Genomic DNA, 24,385 nt, shown 5'->3' with positions numbered 1-24,385 from the left:
AAATGCGGAGATTCTGGAGATGTCTGTTTGGGTTTCGGTGATCTCTGATCCAGGCGGATCGGGAGAGGGCACTAATGTCAGGTGCACTTGTGTCATTCCAACGCCCCCTCACGGCTGTTGCCGGCGGTTTATCTCTGGCAATATAGCATGCGCGCGGGAAAAAGGGCTGGGGTGCTCGCAAGCGGCCTTGCGTGCCCTGGTCCTATTCCAAAGACCACCGGTAATCGCATCGCGTATATGCCTCGTATACGAGCGGATGCAGCCTAGCGGCGCGAGTCGGTGCTTTGGCGAGTTGATGAGCACCATGCGACCCAACGAGCTTGCGAGTCGTAGGAATGGTGCCTGGGCGGACCTTGGTTTTCGGGTTAGCGCCCCGGACTCTACCCCCAGAGGCGATCTTGCTCGGGGCGTCGCTGAGGTTCCTGTCGTGCGGGTGGACAGCGTTGCGGCGCACGATGGCTGCGCTTGCGGCGTCAAGGGCGAGCGAGGCTGAATGGCTACGAGGGTGCCACAACGTGTTTCCGCAGGGGCGGGTGTCCGTCGCGCGCGTGGGCAGAGCAGCCTCGGCAGCCAACCGCAATGTGCAGCGCCGCGCTTGCGAAGCTTGTCCGGCGCTCCAATCCAGGCCGGCGAGGCCTGCAGTGGCCTGCCACCCTGCATCACCAGACTTTCGGGCACCCCGGGGGCCGGACCGAGTGAGATGCTCGCTTAGCAGGCGGCGCCATTGGTGGGAGCTGCAGTAGTCAGAAACAGAAAGCAGCAGCGATCCTTCAATAATACTCGTCGCAAGCGAAACAGCGGGATGATTTGGATTACCTCGCGGCACACGCGCCCAGGCAGGCATGCCATGGGTGCGATGCTCGGAAGGGGCAAGCACGGCAGCGGGCGGCGGCATCGTCGCTTGCACGCAGAGAACGCTGTCCCAGCACCCGTGGCCAGGGACGTCGGGCGCCGTGCGAGGGTAGCGGCATGATTTGACACAAACGGCCTGCGGGCGGCCGCGAGGAACAAAGAAGCCACGCCATCCGCCACACCGGGCGGCCTGGCCTGGCGGGGGAGTGGCAGCAGCAGGCAGGCCAGCCATGTCTGTCTTCGGGACTTGCCACGCCCGTCATGGCGTAGGTTTGTGCTCCCGTGGACGCCATGGCGCGGATTAGCAGTCGATCTCCAGACGCCTGGAGCCCAAGCACGCGGGCGGGCGCAGCAGGACGCAGCAGCGATCTGAGGAGGCTTTTGCCAAGGGGGCGTGTGCGTACATGGCTACATGCGCGCTAGCTGGGCCTTGCTGGGCCTTGCTGGGCCTTGCTGGCGACTCCCGCCGGCCAGCCGGGGTCAGTCAGGGAGGCCTGCCCGCTTCGAGACTGGCCGATGGTGTCCGCCGACGCTGTCCGGCGTGCTTGTGCGGCCTCGTGGCGTGGTGGGGATGTTGCGGCGACAAAGACGGGCCTCACGCAGCACCGGCAGCGCAAGCGTCACGTCGCACACGGCCGCCGTTCGCGCGACAGCAGCTGGACGGCGGAAAGAGTTCGTGCTTGGGCTGGCGGCGCTCTGGCACGTGGTTGTGAGGAGACGGTGCAGACGATCGGGGCGAGTGGCGCCGGCGCCTCCCTCCTGGGTCCGCGCAGATCCGGGCGGCCTTCCGAGCCCGTGGCGTGGTGAAATGAACCCTGGGCGCCTGTGCCGCGCCGTGCAGCAGGCAGTGGGAGCCTCGCGAGAGATCAGCAAGCGGCGAGCGCTACACTGGCTACTGTATGGTGGCTATGGTGGGATGAGCAAGCTTGCATGCAGGTGACGGCTCAGCAGCAGCAGTTGGCGATGACAGCGGGTGCCCGACGCAGCGCGGCATCGCACCGCAGCCCTCACGCTGCGACCGCGGCCTGACCGCAGGCGAGATGAGACAGCGCGGGTGAATTTGCTATTATTACTGCGGCCGCGCTCTGACACGGATATTGGATTCGCTATCGCTATTGCGATGCTCGGTCGATTGCTGCAGGGCTGCCAATCAGGGCGATCGCGCGCGCGGGCAATTCCACGGCGCAGCTCAGCTGAGAGGCTCGGCGCAGGGCGAGCTTGTTCGGGCTCACGATCATCGGCGCCGCCAGGACCAGTCCGCATGGGGGAAACACGCTGCAGTTCGCAACCAGAGGGGAGACGGCAGCAGCAGCAGCAGCAGCAGCAGCGCGCAGTCTGTCTCAGCGCAGCAGAAGCGCGCCAACCTGCGTCCCGCCGGCGGGAGCAGCGAATAGACGAGCGCACGGCGACATGGGGAGGGACGCTAAGGGTCGCGACGAAACAGTCCAATGGTGGGAAGCGGTGGGGCAAGGGTTGGGCGGGCACGAAGGAGGGCACGAGTGCAGAGCCTTGGGCAGGCAGCGTCAGGATCGCGATGCAGCGGGCGGCAGAGGGCGAGAGGGTGTAGCGGGCGTGAAGAAGAAGCAAGCAACCAAGCAACCAAGCAGCAGATCGCTTGGGATCATGGGCCGCTGCGTCGTGTCGCCTGGCGCGCTTCGCTCGAATTGGGGCGCGCAGGGCACGTTGGCCCTCGAGCCCTCTCTCCCAACGGGGGCCCTGCCAGGCTGAGAAGGGCCAACGGCCGGCGCCCAGGCTGCGAAGTCGCTGCGGCGGCGGGTGGGGACCAGCTGGTGTGTACTGACTGTGTCTGTATGGGGCGATAGGCAAGGCACGCTGGCCTTCTTCCTGACCGCGCTGTGACTCGCGATACGGCCGACCGCAGACGGCGGAGGGGCGACTGGCGCGGCAAGATCCAGACGGACCTGGGGCGGGCTCTCGGCGCGAAAGAGCGCGGTGCTGTAGCGTACGGGACTGGCCGACTGTAAGTGAAAGGGTCGGGGAACGGGTGGGATAGAGTTTGGAGGGGAGGAGAGTCCCGGGCGATGGCCAGGCGGGCGGAAGGCTGCGGTGTATCACGTCGCTCGCCTGTTTGCACCCGCCTGCGGTTTAATGAGATCGGGCCCGCGTGGGTTGGCCGTGGCTTCGAACGTGCAGGCAGGGCGCCGGCAGTCCAGATCATAGCGCTTTGACTGCCCCGTGGCGGGCATCGCGCGCGCTAGCCCCTCTGGCTCCGCGAGAGAGCCTAGCCTGCCTTCCTGCCGCGCCGAACCTGGCCCTCTCGCGCGCCAGAGCGTATATACCTACAGACATGCCCGCAGCATGGCGCCTGGACCGTGTCCAGCCATCCGCGCGCCAGGCACGTAATAAGCTTAACAAAGGATCGCCACTCCCATCAAAGACCTGCGACCTCACCTCCTCCAGCACCGCCCGCAGCTTCGCCCGCCCTCGTACCGACGACAGCGACGACGACCTCGACGACCGCGACGACCACGCTTCCCTCTCGCGACGACAACAACAACACCCTCTGCACCTCCCTGCACGACGCTCAGCGCCTCGCCCGCGTCCCTCGCTCCCTCACCCCACACGGCCCACGCCCTGTCCCGCCCTCATCTCGTCTTCCTTGGCCAGCAGCCCTGCTCGACACAAAGAACGTCGCCGTTTGGGCAGTCGCACCGTCTCGCCGCCTTCGTGTAACGCAGCGTCTGCACCACCCCCCTTCAGGCCTCCCAGATCGTGCCCGCGCCCCTGGCCCTCCGCTCCGATTGCACGCCTGCCATCTGTAAGCCTCGTCTCCCGCGTCTTGGTCTTGGTAGCGCCATCACGCCCTCTCCGACCGTCTCGGCGTCGCCCTCCACCTTTTGGATCATCCTGCATACATTCGTGTCACCCTCGACCGAATCCGCACGCTCGTTCGCCTCGTCTAACCCGCCACCGTCGACCGCCTGGACGCATCCTTCCAGGCTCCCGGTGTCTGCTCGAGTACAAAGCTTGGTTGTACCCAGGACGCTGGTATCCTCGCGTTCACAGCATTGCCACCGTGGTCCCGACCCTGCGGCCTCACACTAGATCCTGCCCCTTCTCCTGATCGGATCGCATCAGCATCCCTGACTCCTGCCCTCCGTGGCTTCCCTTCCTACTCCCCCGGGGCACTTTTTGCCGGCCGGAAAGCCGTTTTCTGTTCCTCAAAAGAACTACTTTCAGCCGCTGCCGACTCCACCGGCAGACCAGAGCCAACACTCTAACCCGTTCGATCGTCAAAACGCCAACGTGGCTGCCGCCGTGGCGTTCCCTCCTTCGATGAATACCATCTCGGATGCACATAGCTTTACCTCGAGAAGGCCAAATGCTTCTGCGCTGCCTACCTTTGAGCTTCCGCCTCCGCCTCTAGCGAACCTCCAGACGAAGTTTCAGACTCCTGCCTACCCTGTCCACTCAACCCACGGAACAAGCACCACACTCACCAGTGTCGGCAACCTTCTCACGCCTCCCAGCAACAATTCTCTCGACGGGCTTAGCCCTGCATCAGGAGCCACGACCGCGAGCTCTCTACCAAGCCAGCCCTTCACGCCCGGTAACTACACACCCAACAGTGCTGCGTGGTCAGCGCCGGCAAGCACTCCCTACGGATTTCAGTCTGCTGCCCAGCAGTTTGGCCGTGGAAACATCTTCTCGCCCTCGCTGAATTCGATCGTGCGCGGAACACACTCCCCAACCGCAAGCGAAGGTCTGCCGCCTCCTCCTTACGAACTTCCCCAATACTCAGGAGCCGCTTCGATGTCGATGTCAGCCCCCAGCCTTCCTTCAGTCCCGAACCACCACCATCAGCAACAGATGATTGGCAGCGCCATGATGGGTGGCTCGGCGCCTGCATCTGCGGTGACCCAGCCATCGCCTGTCACATCACAAGACGCTTTCGCGCGACCGCCGCCTACACCCACCTACTACGGTGGGTCACAGCATTCCGTCACGCCTCAGCAATCATCGTTCTCCTACTCCACTGGCCCGTCACCAGTGATCCCGAGCCCTGGCAGCGGGATGTCCATGCCAAGGGCATCTCCTGGCAACGGACATGGATCCATTCCGTCTCTTCACTCTCAGCAACACGCCTACCAACCTCGCCCTTTCTCGTATCCGCCGCTTGGACCTGTCCTCTCCAACGTCGGCAATCCGAATGGTCAGCTCGCGCTGGTGAATGGAATGTCCCACGGCATGCCCATGCAATATAACAGCGGACACGCTGCGATGCAGCAACTGTATGGTCACCACGTCCAGCAGCCCAATTCACAGGCGGAGCGTCCTTTCCGATGCGATCAGTGCCCTCAGAGCTTCAACCGCAACCACGATCTGAAGCGACACAAGCGCATCCATCTTGCCGTCAAGCCCTTCCCTTGCGGACACTGCGACAAGAGCTTCTCCCGGAAAGACGCCCTCAAGGTATGTCCATGGTGCCAACTATATTTCCCTTTCTGAATGCATAACTGACTCCCATCCCAGCGCCATGTCCTTGTTAAAGGCTGCGGCAAAGCCCACGGCACCTCCGAAGTCAAGGAGCTCGACGGCTCCATCTCGCCCGACATGAAGAGCGATCACGAAATCAGCCCCGTGGTCACCGCCTCCGCATAAACAACAGCAAGAACAACACAGTCAATCAGGTCAACTCGCAGCTGACTGACCGACTCCTCATCCTTCTTCTCCAACACCTCTTACCAAACCAAACGGCGCAAGACCGGGACCTGTCCGGCAGTCATTTCACGCTCACGGAATGTTACGAGTTATTACGGATCGATACCCTTTGCTTTTCTATTTTCTTTCTTCCTTTTCATGCTTACCACCACATTGGCTGTTTCTATCGAGCTGGCGCGCGCACGCAAATTTTCCCAGTCTTTCTCTTCTCTAGCTGCGTCGCTTAATCCCCTCCCCCTTCGTCGGGCTTGGGCGGGAGGGAGAAAGTCGAAGGCTTGCAAAGGTTTCTGAATGTATTTACCCTTGTACTATGCTCGTACGCGCTCTCCATATCGGTTTCCTCTGTCCATCTCTCTATCTGTCAATCTCGAGTAGTCTCTGCAATGGGGTGTCTGCAAGCTGGCTGGCTGGCTGCGTCATGGTTGGTGGGCGGTGGATCTGTCGCATTCTTCGATATTTTTACGGTTATATTTCTATTACTCCTGCGCCCTGTTTGTCTGGGCTCACATGCTTGTAACTTTTGGAATCCAGAGCTGTGGAAAGCATCACGCACACGTTGATATGCTGCTGCTGGTATTTGCATGCTCGTTCATTGTGTTTTTTTGTCTCCTTCTCAAAGCACACATATCATCTGACCAGGCGTTTTCACGGACAAGGCGCCGTCCCTCCGAGCGTACGTTGAGTAAGTAGCAGGTAATGAAGACAATAATGTCTGACCCCAAGGCACCTGCGCATACTAGGTATATCAAGCACAGCATTCCAATGGCCCTTGACGCGGCGCGAAGGTGCGAGTACACGCTCTCCGCGGGCCTTCCTCTGTCTCCATTAGTTCTCTGCCTCACCTCGACCATTTCATGTCTCAGGCGTGTACTTTTGCTCAGTCGTCGCGTTGCGTCGAGACCTTCGATCGGATCAATAAGTGCGGTCGCGGGCGTGCTTGGCGGTGCGACGATCGGCGGGCTGCTGTGCTTTTGCGCCGACTTCACGCTTCGAGGGATCGATGTGTGAGGGCGTGCGTGGTGCGTTCTTGATCTTTACGCGGTCCGCTCCAAGTTTACATCTGTGAAGCTGAACGATGCGGTCGTCGCTTCTTGGTCTGGTTGACAGCGGTGTTTCTGTGGAGTGTAGGAGGTGATGCAGAGCCGTTTCGATGGGTTGGAGGAGGGTGGATGATTGAATACGGGAACGGTAGGAGGCTTCATGACTATATCTGTGCGAGAGAGACCCTCTGCATCTATTCATCATTTGGTTCTTGGGGCATACGTTGCGGTCATGGCGTGTGTTTTTGCTCAAGATCATGGAGGCTCGGGCGGAACCGCAATTGTAGGCGAAGAAGCTGAAGCACAACCTATGAGGATTACAGACAGAACGATACCGTCTTCTGCTAACAAGTCGAGCAACTGATCGATTATCTCCGAAGGGCTCGTTAGGTGGTGCGAACATGTATTGTTGCAAGCGCTTGGCGGCAGGTGCATGTACATTCCTCATCGATGCCCCAAAGAAGCGCAAGCAACAAACAAGCCAATCCCGTCTGCAAACCTTGCCACTTCTGACCATGCGTTGGAATTATTCGCTCCGGAAGATCATAGGTGTCAACCTGCTGCTGGCTTCCCTTCTGCTTCCCCCGTCTGCATGAGCGACAGCAACCACACCTCCTTCCCTAGTCAACGTCCCGCGCCTTCCTCCCGGTCCTGAGCTGCGCGCCGAGCGTGGCGGGCTTACCTCGCGCTCCTCCCACGCGTCTGCCGGCGACACCTGCAGTGCCTTGCACATTCACGTCTAGCACCCGCTCGTTGTTTGGCCCGGCCTGCGTGACCTCCTCTCGTCCTTCGCATTCAGCGTCTTCTACCGCTTCAAGGCTTCGCTTTCGCAAGCCGTACGCTCTCTTGGGTGCCGCCGCTTCGACCCTTGTCCCGCCAGATGTCCGCCAGTACCCGCTGTTTTGTCTGCTGCATGACCCGAGAGACAGCCGCCTTGGATAAATAGGAGTGTCGAACATCGATCAACGAGCATCAAGTGGCACGGCAGTCTTAACGCGAGCATACAGTTGGCATCATACAGGACTCGACCTGGAAAGCTTCGAGCTTCTACATCGCATGAGAGACCCCTCGTCAGCATCCATCTCGATCTTCCATGGCGGATCGATACCGCAGCAAGCGCCCAGCGCCCAAGAGACAACCATTGAGCGAGGTTTCCAACGGAGCGAACTCGTCTCCTTTACCTCGAATGCCTCAGAAGCATATCAAGAAGTCGACGCCTTCGCCGAACAGTCTCCCCCACTGTGAGTCTCTCGTTCCCAATGGCTCTCTTCGAGTCCGCGCCGCTCAAATGAGCTCGCCCGAGCACAAGCGGATGTCTCAAATCGCCAATCGAGACGAACGCGATTCGAAGCGCAACTCTGCCTTTTCCACAACATCGACAACAGCCTCCGGCCGCCAACGCAAAGCATATATTGGGCATTGGCAACTCGGGAAAACGATCGGCAAGGGAGGCTGCTCAAGAGTGAGGGCCGTACGTCACAGATACACTCGGCAGTATGGAGCGGTCAAGATCATCGCGAGATCAACGGCGGAAAACACCCGTGCACAGAGTCTGGCAAACCTCATCGACAGTAGCAAAGCCAACGTCTCTTTCAATGTTGCTGGGTTCAAACCTATTCCATACGGCCTTGAACGTGAGATTGCCGTCATGAAGTTACTCGAGCACGAGAATATTGTACGGCTTTTCGATGTCTGGGAGAACAGCAACGAGCTCTACCTCATCATGGAATACGTCGAGGGTGGCGAGCTATTCCATTACGTCGAGCAAAGACGAGGCCTCCCGGAAGACGAGACCATCATCATCTTTCGGCAGATCATCGCCGCACTGCTGTATTGCCACCGTATGCACATCTGTCACCGAGATCTGAAGCCAGAGAACATCCTGCTGGATCCGAAAACCTTGACTGTCAAGCTCATCGACTTTGGCATGGCTGCACTGCAAGCCGACGGGAGACTACTCAGCACACCTTGCGGCAGCCCTCATTACGCAGCTCCCGAGGTTATCAGCTCTCGGCCATACGACGGCAAGCAGGCAGACGTGTGGAGTTGCGGTGTCATTCTATATGTCATGCTGACTGGCACTACGCCGTACAACTACGGGCAAGAGGGTGATATACGCATACTTTTCAGAGATATCGCAAGAGCCAAATACTACATGCCGCCCGACCTCGGTGTTGAGGCCAAAGACTTGATCCGTCGCATCTTTGTTCCGGATCCCAAGTGTCGGATCACGATGGACGGCCTCTGGGACCACCCGCTGATGCACAAGTTCGACAAGCAGTTCGGTCTGGATGGGCCTGAGGGCACCAAAGAAGCAGCAATTGGCCCGGTGCCTAGATTGGAGGACTGGACTATCAGGCACGCATCGGACGTCGACCGTGACATCCTGCGCAACATGCGCACACTTTGGCACAGCGAGCCGGAATCGAGTCTCCTGAACAAACTTACGAATCGCGACATCAACCAGGAGAAAGTCTTCTACGCAGCTCTTTTAAAGCATCGTGCGGAGCATCTTGAGAACTATGCCGGTGACATCGATGGCATGGGCTACTCTGCAAGCGACTATCACCACAGTCAAGCGCCCGACACCTCGCGTGCGCCGCCTATACCTCTCAACAACGAGCAACGCTCGCAGTCTCAGTACTCGATCATGAACGACGAGCACCTTCGGCCAAGTCACAGTTTCATCGAGCCTCCGCCATCCGTCAGCACTTACGATCCATACCGAGCCTCGAGAGACCCCATCGTGAACCGCGGAGACTATGTTAACGTCGTTGTCCACCGGAGTAGTAGCAGTGGCACGCGCAAGGCTAGTGTCACGCGCAGTCTTCGGCATCCAAACTCCCTCCGCATTGAGATGCTCAAGCAACACAATCGGGGTAGCTCCAACTACTCAAACTCCAGTCTGGCCCGCTCTGGCCGCAGCAGGACATCGATGCGCCGGTCTTCGATCTCCAGGCATTCGCTCACCAGCTCGGCGTTGCCTAGCAGTCCTCCGGTCATTGCAACCATGAGGCCATCGGATGTCCACAGGCGAGGCGTCAGTTTCGGGCACGTCAGACGCACGTCTACTACGAGTGCACTCACTTCCCAGGGATCGACTCAAATGGCCACTCCCGCAACACCGCAGATGCCCGACTCCATCAGGGACCGCCGAGCTGCGAAGTTGACGAGCTCCTTCAGCCAGTTCAGCTCCAGTCCGACGACCCACCTGCAACAGATGGTTCGCTCGCGGAAAGACAAGTCACACTTGTTGGAGACTCCGAAGATCAAAGTCCGTAAGCCAGCCGACACTCCGACGCAGACGATGCGCAGCGAGATCAGGAAGCACAGCGTCGAGCTGGAGAAGGCGTGCCAGGAGGCCTTCTTCCGCGACTCCGTGGGCTCGAGTCTCACGGCTCAGACTCCCATGAGCGACAAGCCGAGCCCGTACGAGACACCGCCGTCTTCTGTCTCAAGGAAGTCCACGTACTTTGACAGACTGCCAGTGATGCATGCAAACCGCCCTCTGCCGGAACTGCCGAAGGATACGCCGAACTCGTACCTGCAGCGCACGATTGGAGAGGCGAAAGAGAAGCTGGCTGCTTATAGAGCAGGCGGTGAAGACAATACCGCGCGCTTCGACGAGGTCCTCAAGATGCTTGAGAACATCATTCCTGATGCCAGTGCCCTGGAGAAGCGATTCGTCTCCGCTCCCGAGTCTCGTACGCCTGATCACATTGGTGGCTACATGCCTATCATCTCAGAAGAAAGCGATCCTCGCAGCAGCAGGGATGGGACGGGCAACTGGCGCTCTGTCACCGCTCCCACGCCATTGGATAGGCGTGGCGAGAAGCGTAGAGAGAAGCTACCGGAAGATCAGACCATACGCATCGTCCCTCAGACGTCGCCTGCCACCGTTGCACCCTTGAACGTACGCAAGCGCAGCAACGACAGCGACAGGTACGAGGGTACTGGCGCGCAAAGGCTTCACGTGCGTCCATCGCATGAACGCCTGGAAAAGAAGCGCAGTGTCGAGCCTGTCGCTGCTCTTGAGCCGATCGATGAGGATTCGATCCTTCCGATTTCGCCAGTCGTTCGCAAGAAGAGGTCGGGCTGGTTCGGTCGGGCGAGGAAGACGCCTGAACCGGATCTCCAGGGAACGACGCCTGAGACTCCGTCAGGGTTGCTTGATCTTGATGGCCGTCCTCCGAAGCGTTCGTCTCAAATGCTTGGGAAGTTCCAAAAGCCACTCCCGCAGGAGCCTCCGGTGTCGGCTTTGAGCAGCGAGTTTCCCATTCGCAAGAAGAGGTTTGGTGGTGGGAAGAACGGATTTGCCAAATGGCTGGGAAGGAAGGGTGCAGAGAACAGAAACGAAGAGGGAGATACTACCAGTCCGTTGACCTCTGCCAATGAGCATGACACGAGCCTTTGCTAACTTTGCTCTCAACAGTTGCGTCCAGCACGGTCAACACCTCCCTCGACTCACTCTTCTCGTCCAACTCACCCGCACCATCAGTCAGCAGCCCCAATCCAAACACCACCGGACCCGAGCGCTCCTGGTTCGCTCGATTCCTCAACATCAAGCCCGCCACCCGCCTCGTCTGCTTCTCCATCCCGCGCGGCCGCGCCCGCCAGGAGCTCGTCCTGCTCCTCAAGGAATGGCAGCGCCACGGCATCCGCGACCTGGAGTACTCGCGCGAGCACAACAGCATCTCGGCGCGCGTCGACAAGGCCAACTCGCTCGACATCCGGCCCGTCGCCTTCCGCGTCGAGATCTTCGTCGTCCTCGAGCACGGCCGCAAAGTAGGCTTGTCGATCGCGCGGTTCGTGCAGGTCAAGGGCGCGGCCAGCGGTTTCAGGCGCGTGCTCGAGGTCGTCGACGGCGTCATGCGCGCGCGCGGATGGCTCGTCGAGGACGAGGAGAAGGTCAAGGCGCTGTGCGAGGTTGTTGGCAGTTGCTGATTGATTAATTGATTGATTGCTGGTACCAAGAAAAGAAAAGAATGCGGCCATCAAACGCAAAGCATCGTCACCGAGCGGTTCTTACACATCGCCAGCTTGCTTACCTGTACTGTACCTCTACACGCCGCATGCTGTACCACACAACCGGCGAGCGCTCTGGATTCCTCTCGCCGCCGCCGACAGCCTGGATACCGTACCTTTTTACCCGGTCCACTGGACGCGCGCGCATGGCTTTTCCCCCTTGCATCCGCTTATCTCTCGTCCCTGCCTGCATGCGGACGGACGCCGTGGCACCGATTAGCTCTACGTACAGTACATGGGCGTGGACATGGGAGTGCATGCATGCCGCGGTGTGACCGCACACGCACACGCACACGGACGCAGCGCGCTTCTTCCTTCGAGTCTTCATATCTGGCTTGCAGCTTTTTGGCAGGGATGATACGGGCTTTTGTTGCTGTTTTTGGTCTTCTCGTCAAGGTTGTGTCACAGAGCATGCATGCATGCACATTCTAATTTGAGTTGGTCGGCTGAGTGATTGGTCGGTTCGCGAGACCACTGGGTTACTGTTGGCTTCTTTTTGTGTTCTTTCTGGGGGACTTAGATTAGGCTAATTGGCGGGTAGCGAGAATCGCAGAGTAGGTGAGAATTAATGTATTGGTGTTTCCATCTGTGCGTTGGCTTGTCAGTGAGACTGGGCAAGGAAATGTTGCTGGCAGAGATGGTTGGTCGGGCGATATTTTGTGAATAGATCGATCAAGACGCGTATCCATGAGCGCTCGTGGCTGGAGTGAGGCAAGGGTGGTTGAGTCGTCGCAGCCACGCGAGCCACATCGACGTGGTGCCACACGACCATCAGGCATGATGGAATATCGAGATCTCTTGGTGCCACAGGATCGTGAGGCTTGTTGCATGATACATCGTGGCTGGAGTGCGGCATGGGAGAACGGGTCGTCGCAGCCACGTCAACGAGGCGGCCCTGAACCATTTAGCGTGACGATACGCTGACATCTTTGATGCTATGGTATTTTTTGCGATCTCTGATGCTGCGATCGGATCTAGCGCGTATGTTACGACGACAAAAAGTAACAAACGGAGTCAATCGGTCAACATCGCTCCAACCGTCACCGATATTAAAGCTGCCTGAGGCAAACACGCAGAGCAAACGTTGAAGCACGCCAATTCATGTCCAAAAAGGTCAACGCAATGTGCGGCGCCCGCCGTGCCACCCTTTTCGCCATCCAACTGTCAGTACCCTCTCCACAAATCCCCTCTCCAACCACAGCGCGCAACAATGTAATCGCAGACAGGACGTGCCTCCGTCGGCGCCTTTCTCGGTGTACCCACGCACCCACTGTGGCTCATCCCCGCGAAACGAACAGCTTCGGAGCCCACCAACGGCTCCGCGAAAAAGAGGCGAAAAGGCGATTCCCGCGGGGCCCTGATCGCCCGTCAAAACGCCTTCTGGGTCTGTCCGGTCTGCAGGGTTCCCGGGGCAGGCGGGCGTCCGATGAGAGGCGCGAGGACGCGCGAAGGGAAGCTGAGTCGCTCGCTCCCTCTCGCCTGCCTTCCTGGTCGATTTGCTCTCGCCTGCGACATCCACCGGTCCATGATCGTCGACGCGTTAGTTTCCTTTGCTGTTGTTTCCCTCGTCTCTCGCCTCTACGGCCACGGGGAACAGCGAAAGTCCTAACTCCGTTGCGAGCCGGCTGCGGCGGACAGACTGGCGGACTGTCGACTGGACCCACACGTGCTCTTCCGCTCGAGCTCGAGCTCACTTTTTCGTGCTTTTGGAGCGCGCGCCTCGGCTGAGAGGCGACCGATTGCGCCACCGTCCTGCGCATGAGTCGCGCGTCAGTGAGACATACAGGTGCGCGGCGATCTGCATTCGACGACAGGGCGGGCTGCTGCATTGTGCAGTACTGTACGTGACTGCTACAACCGAACAGTCAGTGCTCCATCCGAAGGATCATGCTACTTCTGCTGCTGTCGCTTCTGCAAAGAGATTAACCGCGCAACCGGCCGGCGAAGCCCTGGCTGCAGCCGGCACGTGGTCAACAGCCGTCTTGCCTGCGAGAGAGGGCAAGAACAGCCGTGGCCTTTGGCGCTATGCCGACACTCCGCGTTGACGCGGCCGGGTCAAGGTTCTAGGAGCGGACGCGGCGCGTGTTTAGGGCAGAAACATGTCTTTACATCATGATCGTGCGAAAGCGCTGTGCGACGGCGCTGTGCGACGACGGCGGCGCGGCGGGAGCGAATGGAGTTTGAATGTAAGTGAAATGATCCAGCAAAGCCAGCCAGTCTGAGGCCGGGGCCCGGCGGCCCGCGCGCATCGAGCCCGCTGAAGCCCGTACCCAGCTGCCCGGCCATTGGCCAAGTCGCAAACGACGCGCTGCCAGGCGATCGATCGGCTCGGCTCTGGTGGCCTTTGGTGGCGATTAAAGCTGTGGGGCAAAGCGACAGGACGGCACGGGGAGATCGGGGGAGGCTAAAAGCGCGCGAGTAACAGCGCGAGCGAAGAGTCGACAGGTCGCAAAATGGCCCTCCCTTTCGCGTGTGTAGCGTTGGCCGCCGCTGGGCGAGGCGCGCTGGCTACCGCTTTTGGCAGGTCGCAGATCCAAAGTGCACAGCGCCAACGGCTTTCTTTGCTTGTCGCCTCTCTTGATGACTACTTTTCGGCTTGGTCCCCGTCTACGAGCGCTACGAGGCGAGCGTGTGCGTGCACGCGCGAGTCAAGACTGTTGTAGTTGGCGTTAGCCCCTGGATGAGGTTTGTCTTGCACTACTGTACGTAGACGAGGGTTTTCCAAATAGTCATGAATCATGGTGTGCGTGGAAGCGATCAGGGAGGAGTGCGTTGGGAGCGAGCCCTGACACGGCGGCGGCGAGCAGCCTCCTTTTCCTTCTGAGCGTCCAAAGGGAAATTGTCGTTTTCCTTGTGCAGGGGTTTTGAGGCTGCAGCGGCGCGGTGTCGTTGCTCGTCACCTGCCGCGATGTACAAAGAGGAGGGCGTTAGTTCTTGTCGTCAGCGATGGGAGATGCCGTTCCGGGGGTGGCCTGGAGGTGCCAAACCGCGTTGGGTCGTATCCCGCTGGCGAAGGCGCCGCGGAGGAGCCGACTGGCACTGGCAGGATTGCTGGTGCTTGGGCCCAAAAGTGATGGGTCTCCAGGTTCTGACTGCTCTGGTTGCCGGTCGATCAAAGGGTGCTTGATCGCTTCAATAAGCATTACGTCATATTGTTTTTTTGTCTTGGTGTTGCGACGAGATTGAGTGCTTAGATCGATAGATGAGGTTGTTGATGGAGTGCTGTGTACCTGATCGCAAGATCCATTGCATGATATTGTTTGCGTGTTGTGTGCGTTTTCATTGATTGTGCATCTGATGCTTCCTGTTCCCATCGGTCGCGCAATCCGTCGGGCCCATTTTGACAGGGCCACGCCATATCCTCGTCAACATGTGTAATCCTCCTCCTAGCTCCCATGATCGCAGAGACTTCTCTGTCTTGTACGTCGTCCTGTCGTATCCGAAGCAAATGCTCGACTGGCCATTGCCCGATCATCGCTATGCCAGAAAACAAGTCGGACCCCTCCTTCGCTCCCAACAGTGTGAACAAAATAGCAAATCACGCGATTCGAAATTTCCCATGACTCCGTCTCTTCGTTCTCCGGCGATGTACGCCTGTGTACCTGACACGCCTGTGTACCTGACATTACCAAGGTCTTACTGGCTCCTCTGGCTATTGCGTCTCTTTTCTACGTTTCAATGCGTGTGTGTAATCAATGCATCCGATCTTCTTAATAGCGGCCGTAACGCTAACCCATACAACCAAGTGTGAATGTGCTCGAGTAAATGTATTAGTCCGCCATTATATCGCGCTTCTAGCGCCTTTGTTCGATGGGACGCTTCTCCAGTGTTATCGATGTTGCTTGCCGGGGAAAGAGCGTTGGTCTGTTGGCGAGCGCCCGTCGTGATCGGCCTGCGCATAGTGTGGATTGTCACCGTACCAATGACTCGTTCCGTAGGGAAGCTGGCCCGGAATGGGCGAAGCTGTCACTGCGCCTTGCGACTGGAACATGAATGGATTGGCCTGGCCGTAGGGCATGATCGGTGTTCCGCCAGGTGCAGAAGTGTGACCCGGACCCGTCGTCATAACAGGCGTGTGCCTTCCGTCAGCGGGCGGAAAAGTCGCTGCGCCGCTGTGATGCATCGGTTGAACCTCTTGCGCCGGCTGAGGTGGATATGCGGCAGTCGATTGCATGTAGCTCGAATGGCCGGCTTCGGGCATCTGACCGTACGACGTCGACCTGTGGCTATGCGAAGGGTACAGCCCCTGTGCGTTTGGGACCGTGTATGGGAAGGAAGGGTCTTGAGGCATATGCGACATGGGAGATCCACCGTTAGGAAACGGAGCAAAGTCCGCCGTTGGAGCCGTCGGACTCGAGCGCCAGTATTGAGGTTGCATGCTGTCTCTCATGCGATGCATAGGTGGAGTCTGAGAGTTCATATCGCTGACATGTTCCCATGGTCGCTGCCCGTCCGCATGCGCTTGCTGAAAAGCGTAGTCCGAAGGTGGGATCCCAACGCCATCTGAGCTGGGGACTCCATGGCCAGGAAATGGCGGCACGAACTCGCCTTGAGGCTGCAATGCGCTCCCGGATCCGAGGGGCATGCCGAATGAAGGAGGCGCGTTTGAAGGAAGGGAAGGAAGGGAAGGGAAGCTTCCATATTGACGGCTGCGTTCAAAGGGTCTCCCTGAGGCCAGCTCAGGAGGAGACGGTGATACAGCAGAAGATGGAAGAGAGCCGGGACCTGGTTTCACTCCAGATTGTGATCGGTTGTCGAGGGCTTGCTGCTGGTCAACTGGATAAAAGACGCAATCCTTCTTGAGTCGAATGCAGTTCTGGCATCTTTCCTGGGGATCGCCTTCGGCAAGCAGGCAACGTATCTTCCTCCGGCGACAATGAGCTGGACGACGAATTAGAGTCACGAGAACATGCAAGCCACTGGCGCGTGTCGACACGGCACGATGGGCGGAAGAGGTGTGAGATAGCAAGGGGCGACATACCGCATGCGATAGAGATCCTTTGGTATCCCAGCTTGTTGCGCTTCTTGTCCTCGGAGTCCGACATGCTGCTGTCAGCAACCGGGGAATGTAGGGTTAGGTCTGGGTCGAATGTCGAAAGCTGTGATCTCGTGGTTATTATTTTGGATGGTCTGCGCTTTGGACACGGGACACTGATTCCTGTGGGGCGCCGCCGCCGGCAGGCACGTTGGCGCGAGCCAGGGCTCGCGGTTCGCTGATTGTGGGCGACATCGCGTCGTTTCCCATCGTCGCGGTAGCCGGCGCGGTCCCAAAGGGCGGCAGATGGGTGGACATACTTTTTTGATGTGCGCTTGGGGTTCTGCGCTTGATGGGCAGTCCCGCAGCCTTGATGAGCCGCTGTGAAATGCTGAGATGGGCTGTGCGGTGCAAAGCACCATTGCAGGATTGGAAAAGTACCAGTGCTCGGGGCGGGTCAAGTCGAAGGAGGCGGATGACGAATGTGGACGTGCTGGGCAGCCACACAAGCAGAGTGGCAGATTAAGCTGGACGCCACGTGAGTGAGGTGCGGCTCCGGATATGTAAGATCGACTCCAGCAGTGGCAGGAGTGCAGGAACGAGCCAACGGGAGACCCAACGTGACAGATCGTGACCAAACCTTAAGTGGCCGCGAGCAAGGTGTTCGGCAGGGCACGTAGCGAGATACAGGGACCGGGCAGGTGCTGATAGACCCGAAACACATTTAGCATGGAATCATGGGTTTTTCGGTATGCATAACGTCTGGACGAAGCAATTGAGCCGGTCGTCCCACCTGGCCAGCGGGCCCACTACTGCTGAGATAGAGAGCCGGACTCGCCGAAGGGCACTGCTCCTCGACTGATGGAGTAATGATGCGCGCAACGCGTCAAGGACTGGATGCGGGCCTACGGTGGCAATACCGGCGTTGGGTGTCGTGTGTACATCTCCCTAAAGAGCCCACATGGAGATTCAAAGACTGGATTGGTCGGTGCCGGACTCTCGACAGGGGGTTTGGCATGGATCTCTGGACGCACTAGTCGGGCCCAAGAGGCCCTCTCTTGGCTGGAGTCGCCTGGATTCGCGTGCATATGATCAGCTCGAGGGCTTCCACCAAGCCCTGACTCCGCGATGCCTCTGCAGACACGCTCAGGCAGCTAGACGCGACACCCAAGGAGGAGAGACCAGTCGAAACGCCATTGAGATGCGTGGTTGCGGTTTTGCTTTGCGGTGGCTTCGTGGCTTCTACACATTAGCCGCACCTGCACAAGCATAATGTCCGGTACTAAGGGAACAGTAGTGTCTCGACCAGTCAGGAGTCGCGACACCAAGATCCAACGGTTCCAGATCGGCCGGTGTGCTAGTCGTGAATCCTTGACGTGTGGCACGGTCTAGGGGTGCCCTACCCGGTGGGCAAGGCGCAGAGGATCCGGAAGAGCGGCTGGGCGGAGGGTCTGTCGGCTCGCAGCCGGCGCTTCTGCTGCGAGCCTCTGCTCGCTGCTGGCGGCGGCGCTTCCAGCCGCCAGACTGCCGTGCTGCGCCTCTTGTGTGCATAAGGGAGGTGCCGAGGGCGCTGCAGCGCTGCTCGCCGCCGGGCATCTGGGCCTGCGCTCGACCGCTCTCGAACGCAGCTCTCGAACGCGGCCGCAGCGTCAGACCCGCCGCAACTCGCTGCGATCTCGCGATCTGCCTGCCGCCGAGCGCGTCGAGCAGCGGGCAGCATTTCGGACTGGCCGTAAGCGAAAACTGTTTCCCAGACGTTCCCTGCTTTGACGGACGAACGATGGGCTACGGCGCGGCAGCTTCGCGCATGGGCAACGGTGTGGCAAATCAGCCACGCCGCCTCATGCGTGGCTTGAGCAGCGGTGGGTCTGCTCCATCTCCACAAACCACTGCGCCTCATGCCCGCTGCGAAGTATTCCCGGCAACGCGCTCTCGCTTGATCCACGCCGGAGAAAACGCAAATTGCTGCCGTTCTGTGGAGAGCGTCTCAAGAGAAGGTCGTGCCGTGCTCCAGAGGCAGCACACGCCGCGTGTATCGACCACACGCTGGAGACCGGATATAACGGGTACTTTGAGTACATCGCAACGCCAGGATTGCTCGGTCCATTGCGAAGACGCCAGTCGGTGCAACCTTGTATCCACTGGTGTACTCTTGCGTATTCGCCACGTGCGAATTTTATGATCTCGAAACTCTGTTGTCCGTAAGCGTACGGCTCTGCGGATCTTTCTTGACCTGACGTAAGTCCCATCGGATGTTGTGTCAAGCTTAACAGCTAGACACGCATTTAGCCCGGCTACGCAAACCATAATCAACGTGGTAGCAAAACTTTACCTTTCGCGGCAGACGTCAGTGACGCCGCGGCGCCCCTGATTGGTCGTTCCAACATCGTGAAGACGAACGCTAGCACGAAATCTCTATAGCATTTGCATTACCGTAGACTACAGCCACGCCCCAACAGATGCTTTTTGAAGCCGAGTAGGCAGGAGCTCCGCGATCGATCCGGTTCAACGCTTCGAAGGCTCCGTGTCAGTACGACGACTTCGTACAATTTTACATGTACTCGTATTGTGACTTTCGGATTGTCGAAGGTCTACACGTACTACCGATCTGCAATCATGAGGCTTCCAAGAAAAGAGTGACGTTGATTTCGGAGGTGCCTCCTACACCGATGGACCTTCTACAGGGACGATGCCAGCATGTCTCTCGCTGCTCAGGAACCCGTCGTCAAACCCTCGGGTATTCGTTCGACAGTAATGCCTGGCGCTCAGAAGGATAATAGTTCATCCAAGCTTGCATACACACGCGACGCCGCAGAGAGCTCATACGGGTCATTGTCGACCGGTATCGCTCAGCCCAAACGTTCCTATACGCACAGTTTGTCGTCTACGCGACTCCGACTCAATTGAGTTCAATCGCTGTCCTTGGACCCTCACTCCCCTTAGACTGCCGTCACGGCATTCCCCGCTGCCTCATTGTTTTTGGCCGCTGTTCATTGGTTTTGACGGCGGAGAAATGCGATCGTGGACGACTAGACATGGATGAACGCAGAACGTACGTCCTACAATCCAGATCTACATACGAGCCTCTTCGCCGTCCTTTGTGGCCCCTGCGCCGGGTGGCAGGTGGGACCGCACTCCGACGGAGGTGGCCTTACGCCACGATAGATTTTGCCAAAGATGAGCCGAGGTCGTGCGATAGCTCAAAGATTGCCATCTCCATTTGTGCCCACCACGGAAACGCACGCGAAGCGAGCAACTGCCGCGCCGTGCGCGCTTGGACTTTACAAGATCATGGCGCTATGGGGTTGTAGGGCTTTCGCATTGTGATGACATTCTAACCATGCCTCATTCGTCGCTTAGGCGCGGGGAGGCGATCGAATTCTTCCGTCACTCGGAGCAAAGTACGCACGAGAGTCCGGCCGGCAGTAAGCGTTGAACGCTCATGACAGAGGAACAGAGCATTGCACGCAGTGACACATGAATTTGAACGAACGGCAACGCCACGTTGAGCGACCCTAAAGATCTGCCTGCGCCTCGGATCTTCTCCCACGGACTGCTTATCTCTCGAAGCTATTGGCCCTTCTTGTCGGAAAGGTGGCTTCCTCCGACAATTCCCAACTCAATTCTTCGCTACTACATTCATGCGACACTGTTGGGTCGGAGGAGGTTCCTATTCAGAAACGTCAATCTCAGTCATGAGTGAGTACACCGCTGATCTCGTCCATGTCATCCTCTCACTTGACACGCAAATGTGAGAAATGTACCCGACTCCGCGAAATGATCAATCTTCCCGGTCCTAAGGTTGGGATTCTTATCTGCTCAATACACCAGCCTCCAATTCGCACCGTGATTGCCGGAGCCGATACTCACAGTGAATTGCGAGGTGTTTCCGACATGTGGAACACTTCCGTGGGACTTCTGGAGCCTTGCAGCTGCCCTGGGCCTGATGGAGTACCTCTTGCACCGTTACATTACATCTGGCTGCGCGGGAATGCCTTTGCAAGACATCCCTTTCCAAGAGATTGGACGTAACATCCGTAGTACTTTCCTCCAGTCTCAGTGATATGGAATCGGTGGAAATGCGTTGTTTCACTGTGGAAAGTACCTCAACAAGCCCGAGGAAGAGCTCAATCCAGAGCTGAGCTCTCGAGACTCGAACCTGAACAAATGCCTGGTAGCCAAAATTCTGGGCGCACTCTGGCTTGTCTCTGGCCAAACTTCAGCACCCGGTGTTCCTGGGGCGATTCACGGGATCTGCGCTGCGTCGTTCGATCAAAGTCGTGGAAAACCTCGGTCGGGCCAACATCTAACCAGGTTCACATTTTATTACAAATCTTTGGTCATATTAAAATTCTGACATGTGAAGGCCTGCGAGTATAGCTAAAGGTCTTGCTCTACTCCGTCCAGCCACCTCATTCATCTGGGCAGACAATTCTTATTGAAGGCAACCTATTGCCTCTAAGAGCTGCGGCGCGAGGATGACTGATTGTCGCCAAAGGGTTCGTTGAGATGCGCCTCGAGTATCCGACACAGCTTTGCTGACATGCGGCGGCATTGCATGAACCTGTTTCAACGGGCGAGCAAGCGTCGACCTTCCGCAGATCGACAATCTTTGAAACCCGGGTGAATGGTCGCCTTCATTTGCAACAATCATGTGCTTTTATTCTGCCACTGCTATCCACATTGCTTCGTCGAGGCACAACCCGGCCTCTTGTTTGCTGTTAGACAGCGGACGACTGCCAATTCCCTGATTCCATGGAAGCCAGATGGCCTACTCTCGATCTTCCGGAGCGGAGTCCGATGCCACGTTCCAGCTAAGATTGATCTCACTTAGGTGCCAATTTGATCGGTTGAATATCCAGTCCAACCACAACATGCCAAGCACCTACCATCGAAACAAGTCCGTTCGAATCAATCATCGCGCTGGCTCCCCTTAGGTAACGCAGGTACTGAGGGAAGCAACCAGGGCTCTCCGCTCCTGAGGCATCCCTCGCCAATGCCTTACAATACGTGTTCACAATACGTGTTCAGACGGAAAGGGATCGCCCAGCCGCGCCAGCATGATCTGACCCAGGGCGTGCAGCGTGCCTTCGCATCGTCATATCTACGTAGTAGCAGGAGAGCTCCATCTTGTTTGGCGGTGGCTCGAACGCGGGCGCCTCTGAAGGGATGCATGTGACCGCGAGGTCCTTAGCCGGTGATTCGTCTGAATGAGCTACGAGCCACTTGTTTACCCCGCTAAGGGCCGAGAACTCGGTCGCACTGACTGGCCCAACTTAGGCAGCAGGCCATCGTTCACAAGCCTGCAAGCTGCTGCAAAGCCCTCTGACGTCAATCATTCCTCCCTCATCGTCACTGCTCTGGACCTCTATTTACTCAGGGTCGTCTATAAGAAGTGTTCCTACCTGCCATTGCTCCCAATATTCGGAACTACCAAACACAAACATCTCATCTATCACTCGACTTATCAACAACAAACCACATCACCGACAACATGTCTGACACTTTGTATGTGCATCCGCGCAACTGAATCTATTCGCGTATCAACGTGACTAACACAGCTACAGCCGCCAATCCACCACTGACAAGGCCACTTCGGCCCTCAAGCCCGACAGCCAGAAGTCTGGCCTTGAGCAGGCTGGTGACTCCGTCAAGAACACCGCCGACAACGTCGCCGGCTCCGTCCAGCCTTGTACGTCAACCCACTCCATTCTCCTTAGGAATATAAGATCACATACTAACAATCGAACAGCCGGCGAGAAGGGCATGGGCCAGAAGGCCTCTGACGCCGTCTCCGGCACCAACAACGACGCCTCCAAGCAGGGCCAGGGCGTCCTCGACTCTGCCTCGCAGACCCTCGGCAACGCCGCCCAGTCCGCCCAGGACGCCCTCGGCATGGGCAAGAAATAGAGTTCTTTCCCGCCTGAGCATCCGGCGCACTCCCACCACAACCCAACTCGACATGCATAGCTCTCTCCTGGGAGAGCTTCGCTTTGGCTAAGACTGGATACCCACCTGAGTTTCTTGAACTCTCAGTCGAACGGATTGATGGGTCCTGGGATGGCGGTGGAAATTTTCATGATTGTATGATGATACTTTGACCTAAGTTAATCACTTTATGATACCAAATCAAGTTCTCGTGAACAAACACTTCGATCTCAACCTGTTCATGGCGATCTATTATTTTACCAGCTTCCAGAGTGATGAATTGATGACTCCTCCCGGCCCGTTGGATCTCGGCCAGCATGTCCGTTACGCTCGTAAGAACCCCTCTATCGTGCATCATGATGTACCCATATCTGTGGGTGACTGCTTGGTTCGCCGCATCTTGATGAGGCCAGGGGAGTACGTGGGGCTAGTCGATTGTCGTGTCGATAGCGGAGCCGTCTCCTGGAGCTGCTTTCACACGATATCATCCGCCCGAGCACATCCACTTGTCGAGATATTTTGAACACGTATTGCAGCGTTTATCCAAGGACACGAGCGCTAGAAGCGAGCATCGCATCTGGCCTGTTCCAGGCTGTTCTGCACACTGACGGCGCCGAGGCTGGGGAAAGCTGTGGAGACCGGCCTGACTCGTGCGAAGGACAGCTTGCGGGCATTGGCGTGCGACAACTTGAAGTCATATCTTCCACCACTATTGCACCACCTCGTCGAGCACTCCCAGCACACGAGCAAGCATAGCACAATGGTCTCTCTCAAGCTCACCTCGCTCGCTCTCGCGGCCTTCCACGCCCTTGGCGCCGTTGCTCAGATCCCCGATGGGATCGAGGTATGTCATGCTACAAAAATCCCATCCACACCCTCTCCAGCTATTCCGTTACTCACCCGCCTACTTTCAGGTCGAAGAGATCAAGGACGATGTCGAGCAGCCGGCCCAGCAGCAGACGCCCAACCTGCACGTCGATATCTCGACCTCCTTCCCGCAGTCCGAGATCTTCGGCGTGAAGCTGGTCAACGGGCACCCGACGCGCGCGGTGCTCGACGTGCACAACCAGGAGCCCGAGGCGGTGCAGGTGCTGATCGTGGGCGGCTCGCTGACGACGCCGGTCGACGTGCCCGGCGCGCCCGAGGTGCCCGTCATCCTGCGCAACCTGACCGCGCAGCGCTACGGCGTCTCCATCCCCGCCGGCGAGCGCGAGAGCCTCACCTACTCCTTCGCAACCGAGATGCACCCGCAGGACCTGCGCCTCAACCTCGCCGCCGTCCTCCAGAGCTCCGCCGGCCAGATCTACACCCAGCAGGTCTACAACGAGACCGTCAGCATCGTCGAGGCGCCCATCAGCTTCTTCGACCCGCAGATGTGAGTTTTGTGTCCAATGCGTGCTGCAAAGCGAGAACCTTTCTGACGTGACAACAACAGCATCTTCCTCTACCTCTTCCTCGCCGCCGCGTTCGGCGGCACCTGCTACTTCATCTACACCACCTGGATCACGACGCTCTTCCCGCAGAAGCGCCGCGGCGGCAAGGGCGGCGAGCGCGCGCAGCGCTCCTCCGGCCAGACCAAGAAGGTCGACCCGGCCGACCAGGTGTCCGTCGTCGGCGCCGACGGCCCGGCCGTCACCTCCGGCGCCAAGACCTACGACCAGAGCTGGATCCCCGCCGGCCACCTGCAGCGCCCCGAGGCGAAGAGGGTTGGCAGCGGGAGGACGAAGAGCAGGCAGGCGTAGAGGACGTGGGGCCAAACTTATGGAGGAAAGGGATTTTTGCACATGTGGAGGTGAAGAGCGTGTGGAGGATTGTGTGAGAGCATGGATGTGCAGTGTTGATTTGCCGTGGGTGGCACCGAGCATTTATTGGGAAGCTCACG

General features: G+C 58.4%; 5 protein-coding genes across 5 annotated transcripts; 4 read left to right on the top strand and 1 right to left on the bottom strand.

Annotated features, from left to right (window-relative positions):
- The first annotated feature begins 3,135 nt into the window (after positions 1-3,135).
- WHR41_01028 (uncharacterized protein) lies at positions 3,136-6,075 on the top strand. Its single transcript, XM_069369634.1, has 2 exons — positions 3,136-5,286; positions 5,347-6,075. The coding sequence occupies exons 1-2, from the start codon at positions 4,150-4,152 to the stop codon at positions 5,473-5,475; spliced, it is 1,266 nt and encodes a 421-aa protein (XP_069233401.1). The 5' UTR covers positions 3,136-4,149; the 3' UTR covers positions 5,476-6,075.
- Positions 6,076-7,668: 1,593 nt separating this feature from the next.
- Positions 7,669-11,519, top strand: WHR41_01027 (uncharacterized protein; the record flags this gene model as incomplete). Its single annotated transcript, XM_069369633.1, has 2 exons — positions 7,669-10,948; positions 11,008-11,519. The coding sequence occupies 2 exons, from the start codon at positions 7,669-7,671 to the stop codon at positions 11,517-11,519; spliced, it is 3,792 nt and encodes a 1,263-aa protein (XP_069233392.1).
- Positions 11,520-14,432: 2,913 nt separating this feature from the next.
- On the bottom strand, positions 14,433-17,575 carry WHR41_01026 (uncharacterized protein). The gene is made up of 3 exons (XM_069369632.1): positions 16,896-17,575; positions 16,582-16,699; positions 14,433-16,481 (listed from the first exon to the last, which is right to left on the bottom strand). Exons 1-3 carry the CDS (start codon positions 16,995-16,997, stop codon positions 15,430-15,432), a joined length of 1,272 nt encoding a protein of 423 aa, XP_069233393.1. The 5' UTR covers positions 16,998-17,575; the 3' UTR covers positions 14,433-15,429.
- Positions 17,576-21,834: 4,259 nt separating this feature from the next.
- WHR41_01025 (uncharacterized protein) lies at positions 21,835-22,725 on the top strand. The gene is made up of 3 exons (XM_069369631.1): positions 21,835-22,083; positions 22,143-22,267; positions 22,328-22,725. Exons 1-3 carry the CDS (start codon positions 22,070-22,072, stop codon positions 22,483-22,485), a joined length of 297 nt encoding a protein of 98 aa, XP_069233394.1. The 5' UTR covers positions 21,835-22,069; the 3' UTR covers positions 22,486-22,725.
- Positions 22,726-23,143: 418 nt separating this feature from the next.
- On the top strand, positions 23,144-24,245 carry WHR41_01024 (uncharacterized protein; the record flags this gene model as incomplete). The annotated part of the gene is made up of 3 exons (XM_069369630.1): positions 23,144-23,347; positions 23,418-23,878; positions 23,939-24,245. Exons 1-3 carry the CDS (start codon positions 23,264-23,266, stop codon positions 24,243-24,245), a joined length of 852 nt encoding a protein of 283 aa, XP_069233395.1. The 5' UTR covers positions 23,144-23,263.
- Positions 24,246-24,385: the final 140 nt, after the last annotated feature.

The sequence above is a fragment of the Cladosporium halotolerans genome (assembly GCF_011745625.1).
Source record: "Cladosporium halotolerans strain TM138-S3 chromosome Unknown Sca3, whole genome shotgun sequence".
NCBI classification, from domain to species: Eukaryota; Fungi; Ascomycota; class Dothideomycetes; order Cladosporiales; family Cladosporiaceae; genus Cladosporium; species Cladosporium halotolerans.
Note: the sequence above shows the minus strand (reverse complement) of the source record. Positions and strands in the feature narration are given on the sequence as shown.

What these genes read in the sequence shown, in the direction of transcription:
- WHR41_01025 (XM_069369631.1), top strand. An exon ending in CGCCGGCTCCGTCCAGCCTT is followed by an intron (nt 22,268 to 22,327) that starts GTACGTCAACCC and finishes ACAATCGAACAG; the next exon opens with CCGGCGAGAAGGGCATGGGC.
- WHR41_01026 (XM_069369632.1), bottom strand. Translation starts at nt 16,997, where the DNA reads ATGGTGCTTTGCACCGCACAGCCCATCTCAGCATTTCACAGCGGCTCA. An exon ending in CCCAAGCGCACATCAAAAAA is followed by an intron (nt 16,700 to 16,895) that starts GTATGTCCACCC and finishes ACGAGATCACAG; the next exon opens with CTTTCGACATTCGACCCAGA. An exon ending in AAGGATCTCTATCGCATGCG is followed by an intron (nt 16,482 to 16,581) that starts GTATGTCGCCCC and finishes TTCGTCGTCCAG; the next exon opens with CTCATTGTCGCCGGAGGAAG.
- WHR41_01028 (XM_069369634.1), top strand. Translation starts at nt 4,150, where the DNA reads ATGAATACCATCTCGGATGCACATAGCTTTACCTCGAGAAGGCCAAAT. An exon ending in CCCGGAAAGACGCCCTCAAG is followed by an intron (nt 5,287 to 5,346) that starts GTATGTCCATGG and finishes CTCCCATCCCAG; the next exon opens with CGCCATGTCCTTGTTAAAGG.